This window comes from Oncorhynchus gorbuscha, linkage group LG06, assembly GCF_021184085.1.
Source record: "Oncorhynchus gorbuscha isolate QuinsamMale2020 ecotype Even-year linkage group LG06, OgorEven_v1.0, whole genome shotgun sequence".
Classification (NCBI taxonomy): Eukaryota; Metazoa; Chordata; class Actinopteri; order Salmoniformes; family Salmonidae; genus Oncorhynchus; species Oncorhynchus gorbuscha.
Genome location: NC_060178.1, coordinates 29,519,736 through 29,538,373, shown reverse-complemented (window position 1 = coordinate 29,538,373; position 18,638 = coordinate 29,519,736). Strand labels below are relative to the sequence as shown.

The 18,638-nt window shown below is 41.5% G+C and overlaps 1 protein-coding gene across 2 annotated transcripts in view; it reads right to left on the bottom strand.

The window, feature by feature from the left end:
* Positions 1–9,078: 9,078 nt before the first annotated feature.
* Positions 9,079–18,638, bottom strand: part of LOC124037800 (cytochrome P450 2J2-like) — a 32,446-nt gene continuing 22,886 nt past the window's right edge. Inside the window, exons 3-9 of one of the 2 annotated variants that reach the window (XM_046352873.1) lie at positions 12,100–12,249; positions 11,596–11,756; positions 11,172–11,348; positions 10,882–11,023; positions 10,620–10,807; positions 10,215–10,356; positions 9,079–9,657 (exon numbers count right to left, since the gene is read on the bottom strand). In XM_046352873.1, the coding sequence (XP_046208829.1) occupies positions 9,482–9,657; positions 10,215–10,356; positions 10,620–10,807; positions 10,882–11,023; positions 11,172–11,348; positions 11,596–11,756; positions 12,100–12,249 (1,136 nt within the window). In that variant the 3' untranslated portion in view covers positions 9,079–9,481. Of the gene's footprint in view, positions 9,658–9,690; positions 9,846–10,214; positions 10,357–10,619; positions 10,808–10,881; positions 11,024–11,171; positions 11,349–11,595; positions 11,757–12,099; positions 12,250–18,638 lie in introns of those variants that run through there. The other variant, XM_046352874.1, reaches the window with a different exon arrangement.

Below are 18,638 nucleotides of genomic sequence, written 5' to 3'. Positions count from 1 at the left end.
GTTTATTTTTGATACTGTGATCTATCGGAACACGGTTGGGCTTTTACAGTGCCTTCAGAAAGTATTCATCCCCCTTGACTTATTCTACATTTTGTTGTGTTACAGCCTGAATTCAAAAATGTATTTTAAAAAACACACACATTACCCATCTCCACACAATAGCCCATAATGACAAAGTAAAAAAACATGTTTTTAGAATTTTGTAAATGTATTGAAATTTAATTTACAAATATTACAGTGGTGAGTCTTTCTGGGTAAGTCTCTAAGAGCTTTGCACACCTGGATTGTACAATATTTACTCATTCTTTTTATTTTTTATTCTTCAAGCTCTGTCAAGTTGGTTGTTGATCATTGCTAGACAGTCTTGCCATAGATTTTCAAGCAGATTTAAGTCAAAACTGTAACTACTCAGGAACATTCAATGTTGTCTTGGTATGCAACTCCAGTGTATATTTGGCCTTGTGTTTTAGGTTATTGTCCTGCTGAATTTGTCTCCCAGTGTCTTACTGTAAACTAAGATTTTGCTTATGTTTAGCTCTATTCTTTTTACCCCAAAAACCTCCCTAGTCCTTGTCCATGACAAGCATGCCTGTAACATGATGCAGCCACCACAAGGCTTGAAAATATGAAGTGTGGTACTCAGTGATGTGTTGTGTTGTATTTGCCCCAAACTTAACGCTTTTTATTCAGGACATGAAGTTAATTTCCTTGCCTCATTTTTTTGCAGTTTTACTTAAGTGCCTTATTGCAAACAGGATGCATGTTTTGGAATCTTATTATGTACAAACATCCTACTTTTGAGTCTGTCATTTAGGTTAGTGTTGTGGAGTAGCTACAATGTCGTTAATCCATCCTCAGTTTTCTCCTATCACAGCCATTAAACTCTGTAACTGTTTTAAGTTAACCATTGACCTCATGGTGAAATCCTTGAGCGGTTTCCTTCCACTCCGGCAACTGAGTTAGGAAGGACGCCTGTGTCTTTGCAGTGACTGGGTGTATTGATACACCATCCAAAGTGTAATTAATAACTTCACCATGCTCAAAGGGATATTCAATGTCTGTTTTTTTTTTTTTTTTTTTACCCATCTACCTATAGGTGCCCTTTGTGACGCATTGGAAAACCTCATTGGTCTTTGTGGTTGCATCTGTGTTTGTAATTCAATGCTCAACTGAGGACCTTACATATAATTGAATGTATGGGGGACAGAGATTAGGTAGTCATTCAAAAATCATGTTAAACACCCTTATTGCACACAATGGGTCCATGCAATTTATGTGACTTAACTAAATGTTTACTCCTTAACATATTTGGGCTTTCCATAACAAAGCGGTTGAATACTTATTGAGTTAAGGCATTTCAACTTTTCATTTTTTATTCATTTGTAAAAATGTCTAAAAATATCATTTCACTTTGACATTATGTGTATGCCAGTGACACAAAGTCTCAATTTAATCCATTTTAAATTCCGACTGTAATGCAACAAAATGTGGAAAAAGTTAAGGGGTGTGAATAGTTTATGAAGGCACTGTGTGTTGTGTCTGGATGAGTAGAAGGGAATCAACTGTATAATAATCTATACAGCACTACTGTAATCAGGGCATCAACAGTATAATAATCTATACAGCACTACTGTAATCAGGGCATCAACAGTATAATAATCTATACAGCACTACTGTAATCAGGGCATCAACAGTATAATAATCTATACAGCACTACTGTAATCAGGGTTCCAACACCAGAGTGGGATTTTAGAACTGCTTTCACACACCCCCAATTTGTTATTGTTGTGCTATGAAATATTGAAATGTGGATGAACTAAACCAGAATTAAACCTAGTCCTGGATGTATTTAATCTGCATTTGTGAAACAAGCTCCTAGATGAAATATTGTTCCTCTCTGATGAAACAAAAACGCAGTGACAACTTTTTAATTTCTTACAAATGTGTTTGGGCATGTTGGCCCTCTAGGGTGCACTGGGATCTCTGAATGAAACATGAAAAGCTCTGTAAAATAGCTATCAATTGATTTGATCATTTTCTACAATCCCTACTGGTTTGGATTCCTAGCCTTGTAGTGAAGCTTAACATAGCTCAAAGCTAGCAGTTAGCTAGATGTTGGATTTGCTCTTTTGTGGGAAATGTGATATTCCAGTAAAACAATGTGGTATCTGGACTCGTGCCTCTAGGTCAAATCACATTTTATTGATCACATACACATATTTAGCAGATGTTATAGTGGGTGTAGAAAAATGCTTGTGTTCCTAGCTCCAACAGTGCAGTAGTATATAACAATACACACATCTTAAAGTAAAATAATGGAATTAAGAAATATATAAATACTGGGACGAGCAATGTCAGTGACACTGACTAAAATACAGTAGATGTATATACAGTTGAAGTCGGAAGTTTACATACACCTTAGCCAAACACATTTAAACTCAGTTCTTCACAATTCCTAACATTTAATCCTAGTAAAAGGTCTTAGGTCAGTTAGGATTACCACTTTATCTTAAGAATGTGAAATGTCAGAATAATAGTAGAGAAATTTAGTTCTTTCATCCCATTCCAAGCGGGTCATAATTTTACATACACTCAATTCGTATTTGGTAGCGTTACCTTTAAATTGTTTAACTTGGGTCAAATGTTTAGGGTAGCCTTCCACAACATTCCAACAATAAGTTGGGTGAATGTTGGCCTATTCCTCCTAACAGCGCTGGTGTAACTGAGTCAGGTTTGTAGGCCTCTTTGCTCGCACACACTTTTTCAGTTCTGCCCACAAATTTTCTATGGGATTGAGGTCAGGGCTTTGTGATGGCCACTCCAATACCTTGACTTTGTTGTCCTTTTTTTGCCATTTTGCCACAACTTTGGAAGTATGCTTGGGGTCATTGTCCATTTGGAAGACCATTTGCGACCAAACTTTAACTTCCTGACGGATGTCTTGAGATGTTGCTTCAAGATATCCACATAATTTTCCTCCCTCATGATGCCATCTGTATTGTGAAGTGCACCAGTCCCTTCTACAGCAAAGCACCCCCACAACATGATGCTGTCACCCCCGTGCTTCACGGTTGGGATGGTGTTCTTCGGCTTGCAAGCCTCCCCCTTTTCCTCCAAACATAATGACATTATGGCCAAACAGTTCTATTTTTGTTTCATCAGACCAGAAGACATTTCTCCAAAAAGTACAATCTTTGTCCCCATCTGCAGTGGCAAACTGTAGTCTGGCTATTTTATGGCGGTTTTGGAGCAGTGGCTTCTTCCTTGCTCCGTGGCCTTTCATGTTATGTCGATATAGGACTCGTATAACTGTGGATATAGATACTTTTGTACTTGTTTCCTCCAGCATCTTCACAAGGTCCTTTGCTGTTGTTCTGGGATTGATTTGCACTTTTCGCACCAAAGTACATTCATCTCTAGGAGATGGAACACGTCTCCTTCCTGAGTGGTATGACGGCTGCGTGGTCCCATGGTGTTTATACTTGCGTACTATTGTTTGTACAGATGAACGTGGTACCTTCAGGCATTTGGAAATTGCTTCCAAGGATGAACCAGACTTGTGGTCTACAACTTTGTTTCTGAGGTCTTGGCTGATTTCTTTTGATTTCCCTGTGATGTCAAGCAAAGAGGCACATAGTTTGAAGGTAGGCCTTGAAATATATCCACAGGTACACCTCCAATTGACTCAAATTATGTCAATTAGCTTATCAGAAGCTTCTACAGCTATGACATCCTTTTCTGGAATTTTCCAAGCTGTTTAAAGGCACAGTCAATTTAGTGTATGTAAAATTCTGACCCACTGGAATTGTGATACAGTGAAATAATCTGTCTGTAAACCATTTTTGAAAAATTACTTGTGTTATGCACAAAGTAGATGTCCCAACTGACTTGCCAAAACTATAGTTTTTTAACAAGAAATTTGTGGAGTGGTTGAAAAACGCATTTTAATGACTCCAACCTAAGTGTACGTACCTTTCCGACTTCAACTGTAAGGAAATAAGTGAAACAGTATGTAAACATTATGAAAGTGACTAATGTTCCATTTTATTAAAGTGACCAGTGATTCCATATGGTAGCAGCCTCTAAGGTGCAGAGATGAGTAACCGGGTGGTAGCTGGCTAGTGATGGCTATTTAGGTTCTCTTGCAGTGGATGGTACTTGTACATCTACTGATTATTCACATATACAATACCATGTATACAGAGATCAGCGCAGCACTAGGCAATGAGATTGCGACAAAGCTGTTCAGATAGTACTCATTGATTGTGTTAGTGGAAAGATAAGGAAGTGTGAATTATGAAATGAAAAATAAGCCTTTGGTTTTCATGTATTGCAAAGAATAAACACAAATGTCTTTTTCTAAGTGCTGTTGAATTAGTGTTATGGGTTGAGAAACCCGTGTCATCCTGTGTCCATATTTAGATTTTTACTCACTTTCTAATCAAAACAAAGTGATTCTCCACAACACATGTTGTCATTGCTCACATTTCCTTTGATCCACATTTATATTGTTTTTGAGTGCACAAACCGAAAAAATTCAGAAAAGCAAACTTACTTGTATAACTTACTCAGGCTACTCTTTCAGTTATTAGTATATTGACACTACTGTACTGGCTTACATGCTGACCACACCACCCACGTTGCAAAATAAATGTACACGTTATTTATTCATGCACCAACACTGCTTGCGCACATCAACGAGGGTCTGCATAGTCAGGCGCTAAAATAGAACTTGGTTCTATTTGTGATGATTGATGCGCTGCAAGTCCTGCCTCTCCCGTCCCCTCATTGGTTTTTAGGAGCATATGTCGGTAATTGAAAGATGAACTGAGCTCCACACTCCAGCCCAGTTGGTGGTGGTAATGCGCCTTTAAAGTTGGTTGCCAACCGCCATATAACCTTGTGCATTTCAGGTAAAATAACAACCCAATGTTTATATCCCAGGACAAATTAGCTAGCAACAGCAAGCTAGCTAGCTAAATTGCCATAAATGGTTAATGTTTTTCGACCTGTCCCCAAATTAATATAGATGGTTCAGAGTTTGCTTTGATATTTCAACCTGATTGCGTCTGGTGTGGGTGGATAAAATCAACATGCTTGTGATGGCACACGCACGCCCGGTCTAATCAGCATATTAGACTACATTTAAAGCTAGAATCCTTAGTTGCTACATCCATATATGGATGTATAAATGTATACCCATTGATTCTTGAAGAATATAACTTCCAAATGCCTCATGAGTTTAGTTCAACTGTCGTACCCCACGAGAACACAAAATATAAGCTTGTTTTACTCCAACGTTTGTAAACAATGTAAATTTAAGCAAACACTGTATAGCCTCAAAACATGATTAAAACTATGTATGGCGAGTCGCTGCATCCATAGCTCTGTCTATGAAATTGAGAGTGGTCGCATTTCTCCAGGCACATCCCTCAGCTTTCTACCAAAACCGAGGTAGGGTGACTGCTTTGTTATTGTTTCAGAATAGGATTCTAGATCTAAACTCTGTATAGAAATGCTAATGTAGAGATTGTTTACATTGCAGTTGGAAGCTAACCCTCTGTTTACATTCCTTACTCCTTTTTTAACCTGGCAAGTCAGTTAAGAACAAATTCTTATTTTCAATGACGGCCTAGGAACAGTGGGTTAACTGCCTGTTCGGGGGCAGAACCAGATTTGTACCTTGTCAGCTCGGGGGTTTGAACTTGCAACCTTCACGGTTACTAGTCTTAACACTAACCACTAGGCTACCCTGCCACCCCTTTCACTACTGTGAGCGTACCAAGTAATTAGGCGTCACTCTAAAGCGGGAAGGTGGAATAAACGAGTCAGGAGTAGGTTCTTGATTGAACACAGTTCTCTATTGAGGGCATTTTGTCAACAAAAACATTCTAACATATTCAATGAAAAATCTTCCAAGGAAAAACACACTTCTTCTCCAGATGAAACAAGAACACAATAGGATTATCTTTAAACTACAACAAACATAAATCACGGGTTTGTCACCGTCTTAGTGGTTCTTTCAGCACAGCTTCTCTCTCTCTCGGTGGCCATCTTCCAGATATAGTTTCCCCCTTCTCTGCTGGTTCCATTCTCTCTCTTATAGGGGAAAGAGAGTATGTCATTAGTACCGTCAGCTGTGCTTAATTGCCTCTGGTTACCTTGTCTCCCATGCCTTGTTGGGCTACTATCCATGAACCCAGCCTGCCCTCTGGTGGTCCTTCCACACTACCTACATAGAAACTGATGCTCTTTTAAACACTTTATGTAATCTCAGGTCATTGAACAGACTTGTATCACCATCATTAGCTTTGTTGATCAGCACAAGCTCTGGCCCAAAGGTAAATGTGGTAGAGGTGAATTCAGATGTATCTCAGGGTGTGTAATGGCCCTGAAGTACTGCTCTAACTATCATCGCTTGGCGCATTAAATTGAGGTTTAGGATGAAGTTAGGATAGGATAAATTGAGGGTTAGGACCAGCATAGACTAGATGAAATCAGATTGACATCCACATAGTGTTGTTTTGACATTGTTGGAGGTGGAACTGTATTACAGCTGTCAAATCAACAAGTGGCTGATTGCGTTACCTTATCGTGGACGCTACCATTGGATGCAACGAAACCACACCTGATTCAAATCTAAACAAATCCCATGCAGCCACGTTACAGGTTCAAACACTTAAATTAGACTGGTACACAAATGAACATGAAAACATGCATAACACACTGTAAATAGTTTGACATTATTTCTAACATCTGTAGAGAGCGGCAGGTAGCCTGGCGGGGAGGAGTGTTGGGCCAGTCACCAAAAGGTTGCTTGAACGAAACCTAGAGCTGGCAAGGTAAAAATCTGTTGTTCTGCTCCTGAGTAATGCAGTTAACCCACTGTTCCCCGGGCTCTGAAGATGTGGATGTCGATTAAGGCAGCCCTCCGCACCTCTCACTCTGATTCAGAGGGGTTCTAACAAAATGGTTGTCTTTTCCTAACAGCTTGATGGTCAAGACTTTCTTACACAAGGGGAGGTTAACTTGGCCTCAGACAATCCATCTGAGATCAATTTCAGTCGAGGGATTTTTGGGGGGGCTTTAACCCCTGGATCCAAGTGATTTTTAATTGAAGAATTCCCAAATATTCCCACGCATAATGGGGAGATGTGATCGAATACAAATGTGAGCAAGGATAGAAATGATCATGTTTTAGTCAACATTATTGGCATTCTTGCGATCAGTGTGCAGTCTACAAATGATTTCTAATTATGTTCTGTCCCCCTGACCATCCACTAAAGAACAAATAGTCTCGCGGCTGATGTAATATGCAAGGGAGAAATGTATACTGTAGCTAAGAAAGTAATACTAAGTGTATGTTGTGTAGTAAGCTGTTAGTAGCTCATGTGCCTCACCCTAATGATTTTGTCTATTTTCACCAACGCGGTATTGTAAACACATCGTTTGGTATGTGTGCTTGTTTGGCAACTTTCTTTGTACAGCTTTGACAATGCTACTGATATTAGTTGTGTGCAAGCCGAGGAACTTAAAACTTTCCGGCCTCTCCACTACTGTCCCGTCGATGTGGATAGGGGGCTGCTCCTTCTGCTGTTTCCTGAAGTCCACGATCATCTCCTTTGTTTTGTTGACATTGAGTGAGAGGTTATTTTCTTCACACCACACTCTGAGGGCCCTCACCTCCTCCCTGTAGGCCGTCTCATTGTTGTTGGTAATCAAGCCTACCACTGTAGTGTTGTTTCCAAACTTGATGATTGAGTTGGAGGTGTGCATGGCCACCTAGTCATGGGTGAACAGGGAGTACAGGAGAGGGCTGAGAACGCACCATTGTGGGGCCCCAGTATTGAGGATCATTGGGGTGGAGATGTTGTTACCTACCCTCACCACCTGGGGGTGGCCCGTCAGGAAGTCCAGGACCCAGTTACACAGGGCAGGGTGTAGACCCAGGGTCTCGAGCTTAAGGACGAGTTTGGAGGGTACTATGGTGTTAAATGCTGAGCTGTAGTCAATGAACAGCATTCTTACATAGGTATTCCTCTTGTCCAAATGGGTTAGGGCAGTGTGCAGTGTGATTGCGTAGTCTGTGGACCTATTGGGGCGGACAGCAAATTGGAGTGGGTCTAGAGTGTCAGGTAGGGTGGAGGTGATATGGTCCTTGACTAGTCTCTCAAAGCACTTCATGATGACGGAAGTGAGTGCTACGGGGCGGTAGTCGTTTAGCTCAGTTACCTTAGCTTTCTTGGGAACAGGAACAATGGTGGCCCTCTTGAAGCATGTAGGAACAGCAGACTGGGATAAGGATTGATTGAATATGTCCGTAAACACACCAGCCAGCTGGTCTGCGCATGCTCTGAGGACGCGGCTAAGGATGTTGTCTGGGCCTGCAGCCTTGCGAGGGTTAACACGTTTAAATGTTTTATTCACATTGGCTGCAGTGAAGGAGAGCCCGAAGGTTTTGGTAGCATGCCTGGTCAGTGGCACTATATTGTCCTCAAAGCGAGCAAAGAAGTTGTTTAGTTTGTCTGGGAGCAAGACATGGTGGTCCGCAACGGGGCTGGTTTTTCTTTTGTTGTCCGTGATTGACTGTAGACCCTGCCACATACCTCCCGTGTCTGAGATTCACTGCTACACTGAAGGAACTTACATAACTGTATGTGTGGGTTACAGAGATGGGGTAGTCATTAACAAATCATGTTAAACACTATTATTGCACACAGGGTGAGGCCATGCAACTTATTTTGTGACTTGTTAAGCAAATGTTTACTCCTGAACTTATTTAGGCTTAGCAAATTTGTAAAACATTCTAAAAACATAATTCCACTTTTGACATTCTGGGGTATTGTGTGTAGATCAGTAACACAAAATATTTTAAATTCAGGCTGTAACACAACAAAATGTGGAAAAAGTCAAGTGGTGTAAATACTTTCTGAAGCCACTGTAAATATTTGGTCAAACGATTCATTTTGTATATGGTTTCCTAGAAACATGGGGTGGTTCAACTAACCCGATTTCCCCACTTTCCCCTACTGACCATAACTAAACACAGGTCACTGCTTTCAAATCAACCTTAAGTCATTCACCTTTGCATATCTTTATTTGATACAAAGTACACAGTTGTATGACAGGGAAATCAATATTCTGTTCAAAAGTGTAAAAATGTTAAAGACACCAAGAACATTATGTTCAGAACGTATATTGATAGAATCTATAATTGGACCTGGAAAATGTGTAATTTCAGTAAATCTGCATTAGTAAATTGCTATTGGTTCAGTATTGAGTGCTCCGTAAATTGCAGTTACCTGTAGTTGAATCAATAAAATACACAGTAATTATATCCTGTAGTCTACTTCTCCCTGTCCAGTGAATCGCAACACTCACAGCTGTTTCCTGCTTCTTCCAGCCAGCCAGTTTGGAGACATCATGTGATGCTCTATGTTTTGATCAGAGTGAGGGGGAAATGGTCAATGTGAGGATGTGGTCACCGTGGCAGGGCTCGGATCAGGAACTCTGCTGGGGAGTGAGTGAACCCCAGGACACCCTCCAAACTGGGCATGGCTCCAGGGACCGGAGACAAGGAGAAACGCTGGAGCAAGGAGGAGAAGAACAGGAACAGTTCCATACGAGCCAGATGCTCCCCCGCACACGCACGCTTACCTGGAGAGACACACACACATTTCATCTGAGGAGACACACACGCTTACCTGAAGGAGAAAGATATGTGACTGACTGGGTTTGAACCCGGATCATTTGTCAAAAGCTCAGGAGTGGCAGATATCCAAGTGGTTTGAGAGGCGAGCCAGCAACCGGAGGGTTCAACTGAACAAAATCTGTCCGGAAGTGAGCTGGCAACAGGAGAGTAGCTGGTATCAAATCCTAGATGCTATTGCCTACCGTTGTAACCCTGAGCAATGCACTTAACCCCCCAAAACAACAGCTCCCTGGGCACTCAGTGTGGAAGCCCCCCACCTCTCCAAAAAACCTGTATACGTGTGTCTTTCGGACGAGTTCTGATAAAAGCAGATGTCAAATTTCAGTTGGACCTTCTGTCCAATTGACCCATAAAGAGCTCTTAATCTTAATGTTAAGTTTTCCGGTCACAGGCAAGGTTACTCATCACACAAGTTTGTAATAAAAACATGAAAACACAACCCACAGAGATCATAACCTGAGCAACAAACAATACATGTTGTACGGGTAGTCTGTTGTATCACCTGCTGAGAAAGGCAGGAAGGCATCTCTCCTTCTGAACTGTCCTTCAGAATCCAGGAAGTGCTCTGGGTTGAAAGTGTTTGGAGTTTCCCACTCGTCTTTGTCAAACAGCACCGAAGACAGGTTGGTGGTGACAACCGTCCCCTGAATAGCACAGAGATATTGTAACTCACAGACTGCCCACCTGCCCAGCAATGTGCAGAGCAGGACTATAGCCTATTATCAGTTGTAGCAGCCATATGGTTAAGTTGGTACATTAATGACTAACTGTACAAATCATCCATGGATTTTGGTAGCTATTGTTTGTATTCTACTAGCCTTGAGAGCTGAATGTCACAAAAATTCAGTGACAAGTATCATTCACTTGACACATGGAGGGACTCATGACTGTTAATGCTGTATCTCACCTTGGGTATGAAATATCCCCCAAGTTTCGCGTCTTTGCTGGCCATCTTGGGGAAACCCAGCGGCACAACGTTTCCTATCCTCTGTGTCTCATGGATGACAGCGTCAGTGAAGGGCATGTTGGGTCTGTCAGCCGTGGTGGGCTGGCGGGACTGTCCTATCACTCTGTCTATCTCAGCCTGGACCTTCTCTGGAGGGATAAAGGAGAAGGGATCAATCAATTGATCAATCAAACTCAGTGGTGCTGTGGAAGAGTTGACTCACCCTGTATCTCTGGGTAGTTCATCATGTAGACCATTGCCCAGCGTAAGGTGGTGGCAGCGGACTCCATCCCAGCCTCGATCAGGTCCAGAGTACACACCACCAGAGTCTCTGTGTTGAAGCCAGCTTTAGGGTCCTCCTTCCTCTGAGAATGTTTAAGGAGAAGGTGGATTGGAATGTGTCAAAATAATACAAAACATGACTTGTCTGTCTGGTAGAAGTGGTTTGCAACATTCACGTGATGTGTGTCTTTGACATTTGTCTTAGTGTTGGCTACTATTCTGGTACCTTACCTTGTTAATCTCTGTGAGGTATGTGTCTATGTAGTCCCGGGGGTCCTCTGGATCCCAATCCTCCTGATGCTTCTCTATCTCTGCCCGCAGGAAGTCGGTGATCTGTTGGTAGTTGGAGTGGATGGTCTGGTGGGGACCAGGCAGGTATTTCATGATGTGTGGGAAGGCATCATACAGCTGGGACAGGGAGGGACAGAGTTACACATACAGATAAAACTACAGGAGAACAGTTATGTTTATTTTCCTGTTTATACTGTATGTGCATAATAGTTATGATAAAAGGATAGGATTTTTCAGGTAATTCCCCAAAATAGTTTTGCGAGGGACAGGGACATGAGCTCTGACAACTGAGAGCTAGGCTCTAAGTTTAACATCCCATCTGATGGAGTTAAGACCATTGACCAGCTAATAACTTGACACCCACCTGAGCCCGAGCAGTGCCGGATAATATCACAACCTCGTTGTCCAAGCGTAGGAGCTTCTGGAAGTTTTCATCGCTGTACTCGAAGCGATGGCCGAACACCACAGAAGAGATAATGTTCCCCACCGCGTTGTTCAGGATGTAATGGGGGTTGAACCCTCCCCCTGAAAGTAACACATACTGGCTATGCAAAGCGTGGATGGATTCTCTCATCAACTGTTGTCCTGCATGTGACTTTATTATTATTTATTATTATTATTATTAGTAGTAGTAGTAGTAAGTAAAGTATAAGTGGACCAAAGGCACATGAAGGTTACACTTATTCTATAGGGGACACAGTTGACATGATATATTGATAGAGTGTGCAAGTATCAAGTGTGTTCTCACAATGTTATGACAGGAATGTGTACAGTACATGTCCGGTGTATGTCTACAGTGCAGTGTTGTTATTTCTATAAAATAAAAAGCAGTAACACTAACCCTACATATACTGTACCATATACATACCCTGCTCCTCTCTGAAGGCCTCACACAGGAAGTTACTCTCCAGCTGGATGTAGTGCTCCAGTCCCTTCTTCCCTTCTCCGAAGTATCGCAGGTGGGTATGAGCAAACTTTCTCTGGCTCTTCCACATGAGACCGTTGCTTAGAGCGATACCTGAGGTCAGAGGAGAGGTGGAGATTAAGAGCCACACATACTCATTAAGGGTTCTTCTTTATTTGTACTATTTTGTACTATTTTGTACATTGTAGAATAATAGTGACGACATCGAAACTATGAAATAACACATATGGAATCATGTAGTAACCAAAAAAGTGTAAAAGTGTTATATTTGATTAATTTGAGATTCTTCAAAGTAGCCACCCTTTGCCTTGATGACAGCTTTGCACACTTTTGGCATTCTCTCAACCAGCTTCATGAGGTAGTCACCTGGAGAATGCATTTCAATTAACAGGTGTGCCTTGTTAAAAGTTAATTTGTGGAATATCTTTCCTTCTTAATGCGTTTGAGCCAATCAGTTGTGATGTGACAAGGTAAAGGTGGAATACAGAAGATAGCCCTATTTGGGGGGAAAAACAAGTCCATATTATGGCAAGAACAGCTCAAATAAGCAAAGAGAAATTACAGTCCATCATTACTTTAAGACATCAGAAGGTCAGTCAAGTTTATTAGAGCTAACTGCACCTCAGATTGCAGCCCAAATAAATGCTTCACAGAGCTCAAGTAACAGACACATCTCAACATCAACCGCTCGGAGGAGACTGTGTCAATCAGGCCTTCATGGTCAAATTGCTGCAAAGAAACCACTACTAAAGGACACCAATAAGAATAAGAGACTTGCTTGGGCCGAGAAACACAAGCAATGGACATTAGACCAGTGGAAATCTGTCCTTTGGTCTGATGAGTCTAAATTTTAGATTTTTGGTTTCAACAGCCGTGTCTTTGTGAGACGCAGAGTAGGTGAACGGATGATCTCCGTATGTGTGGTTCCCACCATGAAGCATAGAGGAGGAGGTGTGATGGTGTGGGGGTGCTTTGCTGGTGACACTCAGTGATTTATTTGGTATTCAAGGCACACTTAACCAGCATGGCTACCACAGCATTCTGCAGCGATACGCCATCCCATCTGGTTTGTGCTTAGTGGGACTATCATTTGTTTTTCAACAGGACAATGACCCAACACACACTTCCAGGCTGTGTAAGGGCTATTTGACCAAGAACAAGAGTGATGGTGTTCCATCAGATGACCTGGCCTCCACAATCACCCAACCTCAACCCAATTGAGATGGTTTGGGATGAGTTGCCAAGGCAGCAGCTACTCTTCCTAGGGTACAAACATGTTAAAGCACCTACATTACATATAAAACAAAAGATGAAACAGGACATCACATAACATTATTACACCACTACATATCTACAATACAAAATGTTGAATACTACCATACAACAATATCACTATGTATGCATGTGTCTGTACCTTTCTGTGTGTCTCTTCACAGTTCCCATTGTTCCATAAATTGTATTTTTTCCTGTTAAAAAAAAATCTGATTCTACTGCTTACATCAGTTGCCTGATGTGGAATAGAGCTCCATGTAGTCATGTCTCTATGTAGTACTGTGCGCCTTTCAGTCTGTTCTGGACTTGGGGACTGTGAAAAGACCTCTGGTGGCATGTCTTGTGGGGTATGGCTGTCCGAGCTGTGTGCAAGTATTTTAAACAAACAGCTGGGTACATTCAGCTTGTCAACACCTCTTACAAAAACAAGTAGTGATGAAGTCAATCTCTCTTCCACTTTTAGCCATGTGAGATTGACTTGCATGTCATTATTGTTAGCTCTCTGTGTACTTTTAAGGGCCAGCCGTGCTGCCCTGTCCTGAGCCAACTGTCTTTTTCAATAGTCCCTCTTTGTGGCACCTGACCACACTACTGAACAGTAGTCTAGGTGTGACAAAACTTAGGTCTGTAGGACCTGCCTTGTTGATAGTGTTGTTAAGAAGGCAGAGTAATGCTTTATTATGGACAGATATGACAGTGTACAATCCGGTGTTACTCCAAGCAGTTTAGTCACCTCAACTTGCTAAATTTCCACAATATTCATTAAGAGATGTAGTTGAGGTTTAGGGTTTAGTGAATGATTTGTCCCAAATACAATGCTTTTAGTTTTGTAAATATTTAGGACTAACTTATTCCTTGCTACCCATTTTGAAACTAAATGCAGCTCTTTGTTAAGTGTTGCAGTCATTTCAGTTTCTGTAGTAGCTGACGTATATAGTGTTAAGTCATCCGCATACATAGACACACTGGCTTTACTCAAAGCCAGTGGCATGTCGTTAGTAAAGATTGAAAAAAGTAAGGGGCCTAAACAAAACAACAATTCCTGATTCTAACTGGATTATGTTTGAGAGGCTTCTATTAAAAAACACCCTCTGGGGGGCTACTAGGGGCGCAATGTGCGACCGACGTGTTTTCCGTTTGCTACTGCAGTATTCTTACAGTTTATGTACGTAGAATGTATGCACACATGACTGTAAGTTGCTTTGGATAAAAGCGTCTGCTAAATGGCATTTATTATTATTATTATTATTATGTGTATTTTGCAGCAAAATCGTCTCTATTTACAAATATTAGTTTGGTGATCGCTTTCCGTAAAACGCAAGACCACTTTGCTTTCCAATGTCAGCATGTCGACGAAACATAAGGCCAAAAACATGACTTTGAGAAAACTCGGACTACAAGACGCACTCTTATCACCATCCTCTCCTGAGTCTGAGGGCCCGGAGACTCATACTTTACCCAGGGGGTGCGGCTTGGCCTGGAATGAACATTCTTGAGGCCATCAAACTACTACGCTCTGAGATAGTTGAAATACGGGAGGTTTCTGATACTTTAAAAGCAGATCTAACCATCCTGCTGAACGAGACGGTGACGGTGCCAGCAATCACATCACCCAAAACAACGCGGACTGCAGCACTGGAGACTTCTGCTACCAGTGTCTCAGACCTAACTACCTCCCTGGGTGCTTACGTAAAATGCCTGGCTTCAGATCTGAAAAAGGTACAGGAGAGTTGTGTGAGTTAAGAGTGTTTCTCTCGTTGCAATAACCTAAGACTGGTATCGGTCCCAGAGTCAGCAGAAATGTCTCGCGCCACATGTTTTGTATCTGGGCTGCTGAAGCATGTTCTTGCCATGGATGAGAAGCCCCTGATTGATCGTGCCCACCGGTCACTGCGCCCAAAGCCCCGGGATGATGACAGACCCCGTGACATCATTCTTCGAGTGCATTCTTCGAGTGCACAGCCATCTATGGCTTTCTCCTACGAGCCCGCAATACTCCTCTGAGCTTTCAAGGACAGATCTTCTCTATCTACCAGGACTACTCCCCCCACTGTGTCCAGGCAGCGTGCAGATTTCGGGCAGGCCAAATGACTGCTACGGGACCTTCCAGGTGTGAAGTATGGACTGCGATTCCCAGCCTTCTATGGCTTTCTCATGATGGTAACGACTACACCTTTGATTCTCCGGATGAGGCTATGGCTCACATTCAACGTCCCATCAAGAAGTCTTGAACTTGCCCATAGATCAGCAACTGTTGCTTGTGAACTGTGGATAGTAAGTAAGTAGCCCACCTGTGGTACAACTATGTTGAGTTATAACGTACTAATTTGGCTTATTTGACGTGAACTAATATTTTGATCATCTAGTGTGCTTGCCTTACAAGCATTTTAATTTAATTGTATTAAGGGTTTATTTAACTCCTTTGTTTCCATGCTGTCTAATTCACATATTCAGTTTGTTTACATAATGTCTCAGTGACTCAAAATATCTTTGGTTATTTGTTTACTGCATATGTTTGTACTAACCCAGTAAACAGTAAATGTTCCGAGGCTACACGTTTTGGGGGGTCTTCACGTCAATGTCAAAGGTTTTGAACGTCATTTATGCCCAGCAAACTTTCACCGTTGCACATACGTCGTTTTTTTGGTCCTGGCTGTAAAGTTGTCTTATATATATATATATTTTGTCATCTTACCACAATTTGCTTACATCAAAATAGTTTTTTGGTTGAGAGCCTTGATACATTTAATTTATTTTCTCTCTCAATGCCTGTTATAAGACTGGGAATATAATTATATCCATCTACAAGTGGTGCTTTTCTAACTTCAATTGCACACGGGATTCACAATTTATTTTTTCTCTCTTTTTGCTGCTTGATCCACTAACACAAAACGCGACTTTAAAGAGCAGGACTGTGGGTTTGGGTTTAACACTGCACTCTCACAGACATACTGTGTGAAGAGAACATATCCTATTTAGGCTTCTACCTTGTTTGGGGAGGTATTGTCTGGGATGTGGGGAGGTGGTTGGGGGGAATTGGTCAGTTCTAATGTTGTCATTCTGTCTTCTTTTTAGTTTTTTTTCATGTACTTTTCCAAGTATTTTACACTGTACATTATTACTCGGAGACAAGTTATACTGGGGTTTTTGGGCATTCATTGCTTTTCCACACTATGCTCTAATGACAGGGTTGTATAATGGTGAGTGCTCAGGTTGGCCAAATTAATACGTCCAAGTACATTTCGTGGAACATCAAAGGGGCTAACAACCCTGTGAAGCGTAAGAGGGTGCTGACACACGTAAAGGGTTTGAATGCAAATTTTCTACTAGAGACTCACTTGAGGACTGGTGAGCACTTTAGGATGCGTAGGGACTGGGTTGGTCAACTGTTCCACTCTAACTTTCATAGTAAATCAAGAGGTACTGCCATTTTAGTTGATACATCTACTCCCTTTGTAGCTTCTGCCTAACCTTCGGAGGAGTACTTATGAGAGTATTGTTATCAACAACCACCTGAGCCACTGCCTGTTCACCCCACTATCATCCAGAAGGCGAGGTCAGTACAGGTGCATCAAAGCTGGGACCGAGAGACTGAAAAACAGCTTCTATCTCAAGGCCATCAGACTGTTAAACAGCCACCACTAACATTGAGTGGCTGCTGCCAACACACTGACTCAACTCCAGCCACTTTAATAATGGGAATGGATGGGAAATGATGTAAAATATATCACTAGCCACTTTAAACAATGCTACCTAATATAATGTTTACATACCATACATTATTCATCTCATATGTATATGTATATACTGTACTCTATATCATCTACTGCATCTTTATGTAATACATGTATCACTAGCCACTTTAACTATGCCACTTTGCTTACATACTCATCTCATATGTATATACTGCACTCAATATCTTGCCCATGCCGCTCTGTACCATCACTCATTCATATATCTTTATGTACATATTCTTTATCCCCTTACACTTGTGTCTATAAGGTAGTAGTTTTGGAATTGTTAGCTAGATTACTTGTTGGTTATTACTGCATTGTCGGAACTAGAAGCACAAGCATTTCGCTACACTCGCATTAACATCTGCTAACCATGTGTATGTGACAAATAATATTGGATTTGATTTATTTCTGACCATTCACCATTAGTGCTTGACCTACAGTTTCCCCAGTAAGCTCCTGTGTTATCAATGGCGTTTTAACCCCATTTTACTCTCAGGTAAGGAGTTTGTCAATTTAATTTCTTCTGAAATCACCTTATTCCTGGAAATTAATTCAATTATGTCCTGCTCTTCCACATGGAAGTCTCTCAAAGCATGCCTAGGTGGCCAAATAATTTCTTATACAGCCAACAAAATCAAAGGTCGCTCTCAGCAGCGTTGAGACCTGGGTGAAGCCATAGCAACATTGGAAGAGAAGTATGCTACAGATCCTTCCTCTGATCTACACTTGAAGTCAGAAGTTTACATACACCTTAGCCAAATACATTTAAACTCCGTTTTTCACAATTCATGACATTTAATCATAGTAAAAATGCCCTGTCTTAGGTCAGTTAGGATCACCACTTCATTTTAAGAATGTGAAATGTCAGAATAATAGTAGAATGATTTATTTCAGCTTTTATTTATTTCACAATCCCAGTGGTCAGAAGTTTACATACACTCAATTAGTATTTGGTAGCATTGCCTTTAAATTGTTTAACTTGGGTCAAACGTTTCGGGTAGCCTTCCAGAAGCTTCCCACAATAAGTTGGATGGATTTGGGCCCATTCCTCCTGACAGTGCTGGTGTAACTGAGTCAGGATCGTAAGGCCTCCTTGATCGCACACGCTTTTTTAGTTCTGACCACACCTTGACTTTGTTGTCCTTAAGCCATTTTGCCACAACTTTGGAAGTATGCTTGAAGTCATTGTCCATTTGGAAGACCCATCTGCGACCAAGCTTTAACTTCCTGACTGATGTCTTGAGATGTTGCTTCAATATATCCACATAATTTTCCTCCCTCATGATGTCATCTATTGTGTGAAGTGCACCAGTCCCTCCTGCAGCAAAGCGCTGCCACCCTGTGCTTCACAGTTGGGATGGTGTTCTTCGGCTTGCAAGCCTCCCCCTTTTTCCTCCAAACATAACAATGGTCATTATGGCCAAACAGTTTTATTTTTGTTTCATCAGACCAGAGGACATTTGTCCAAAAAGT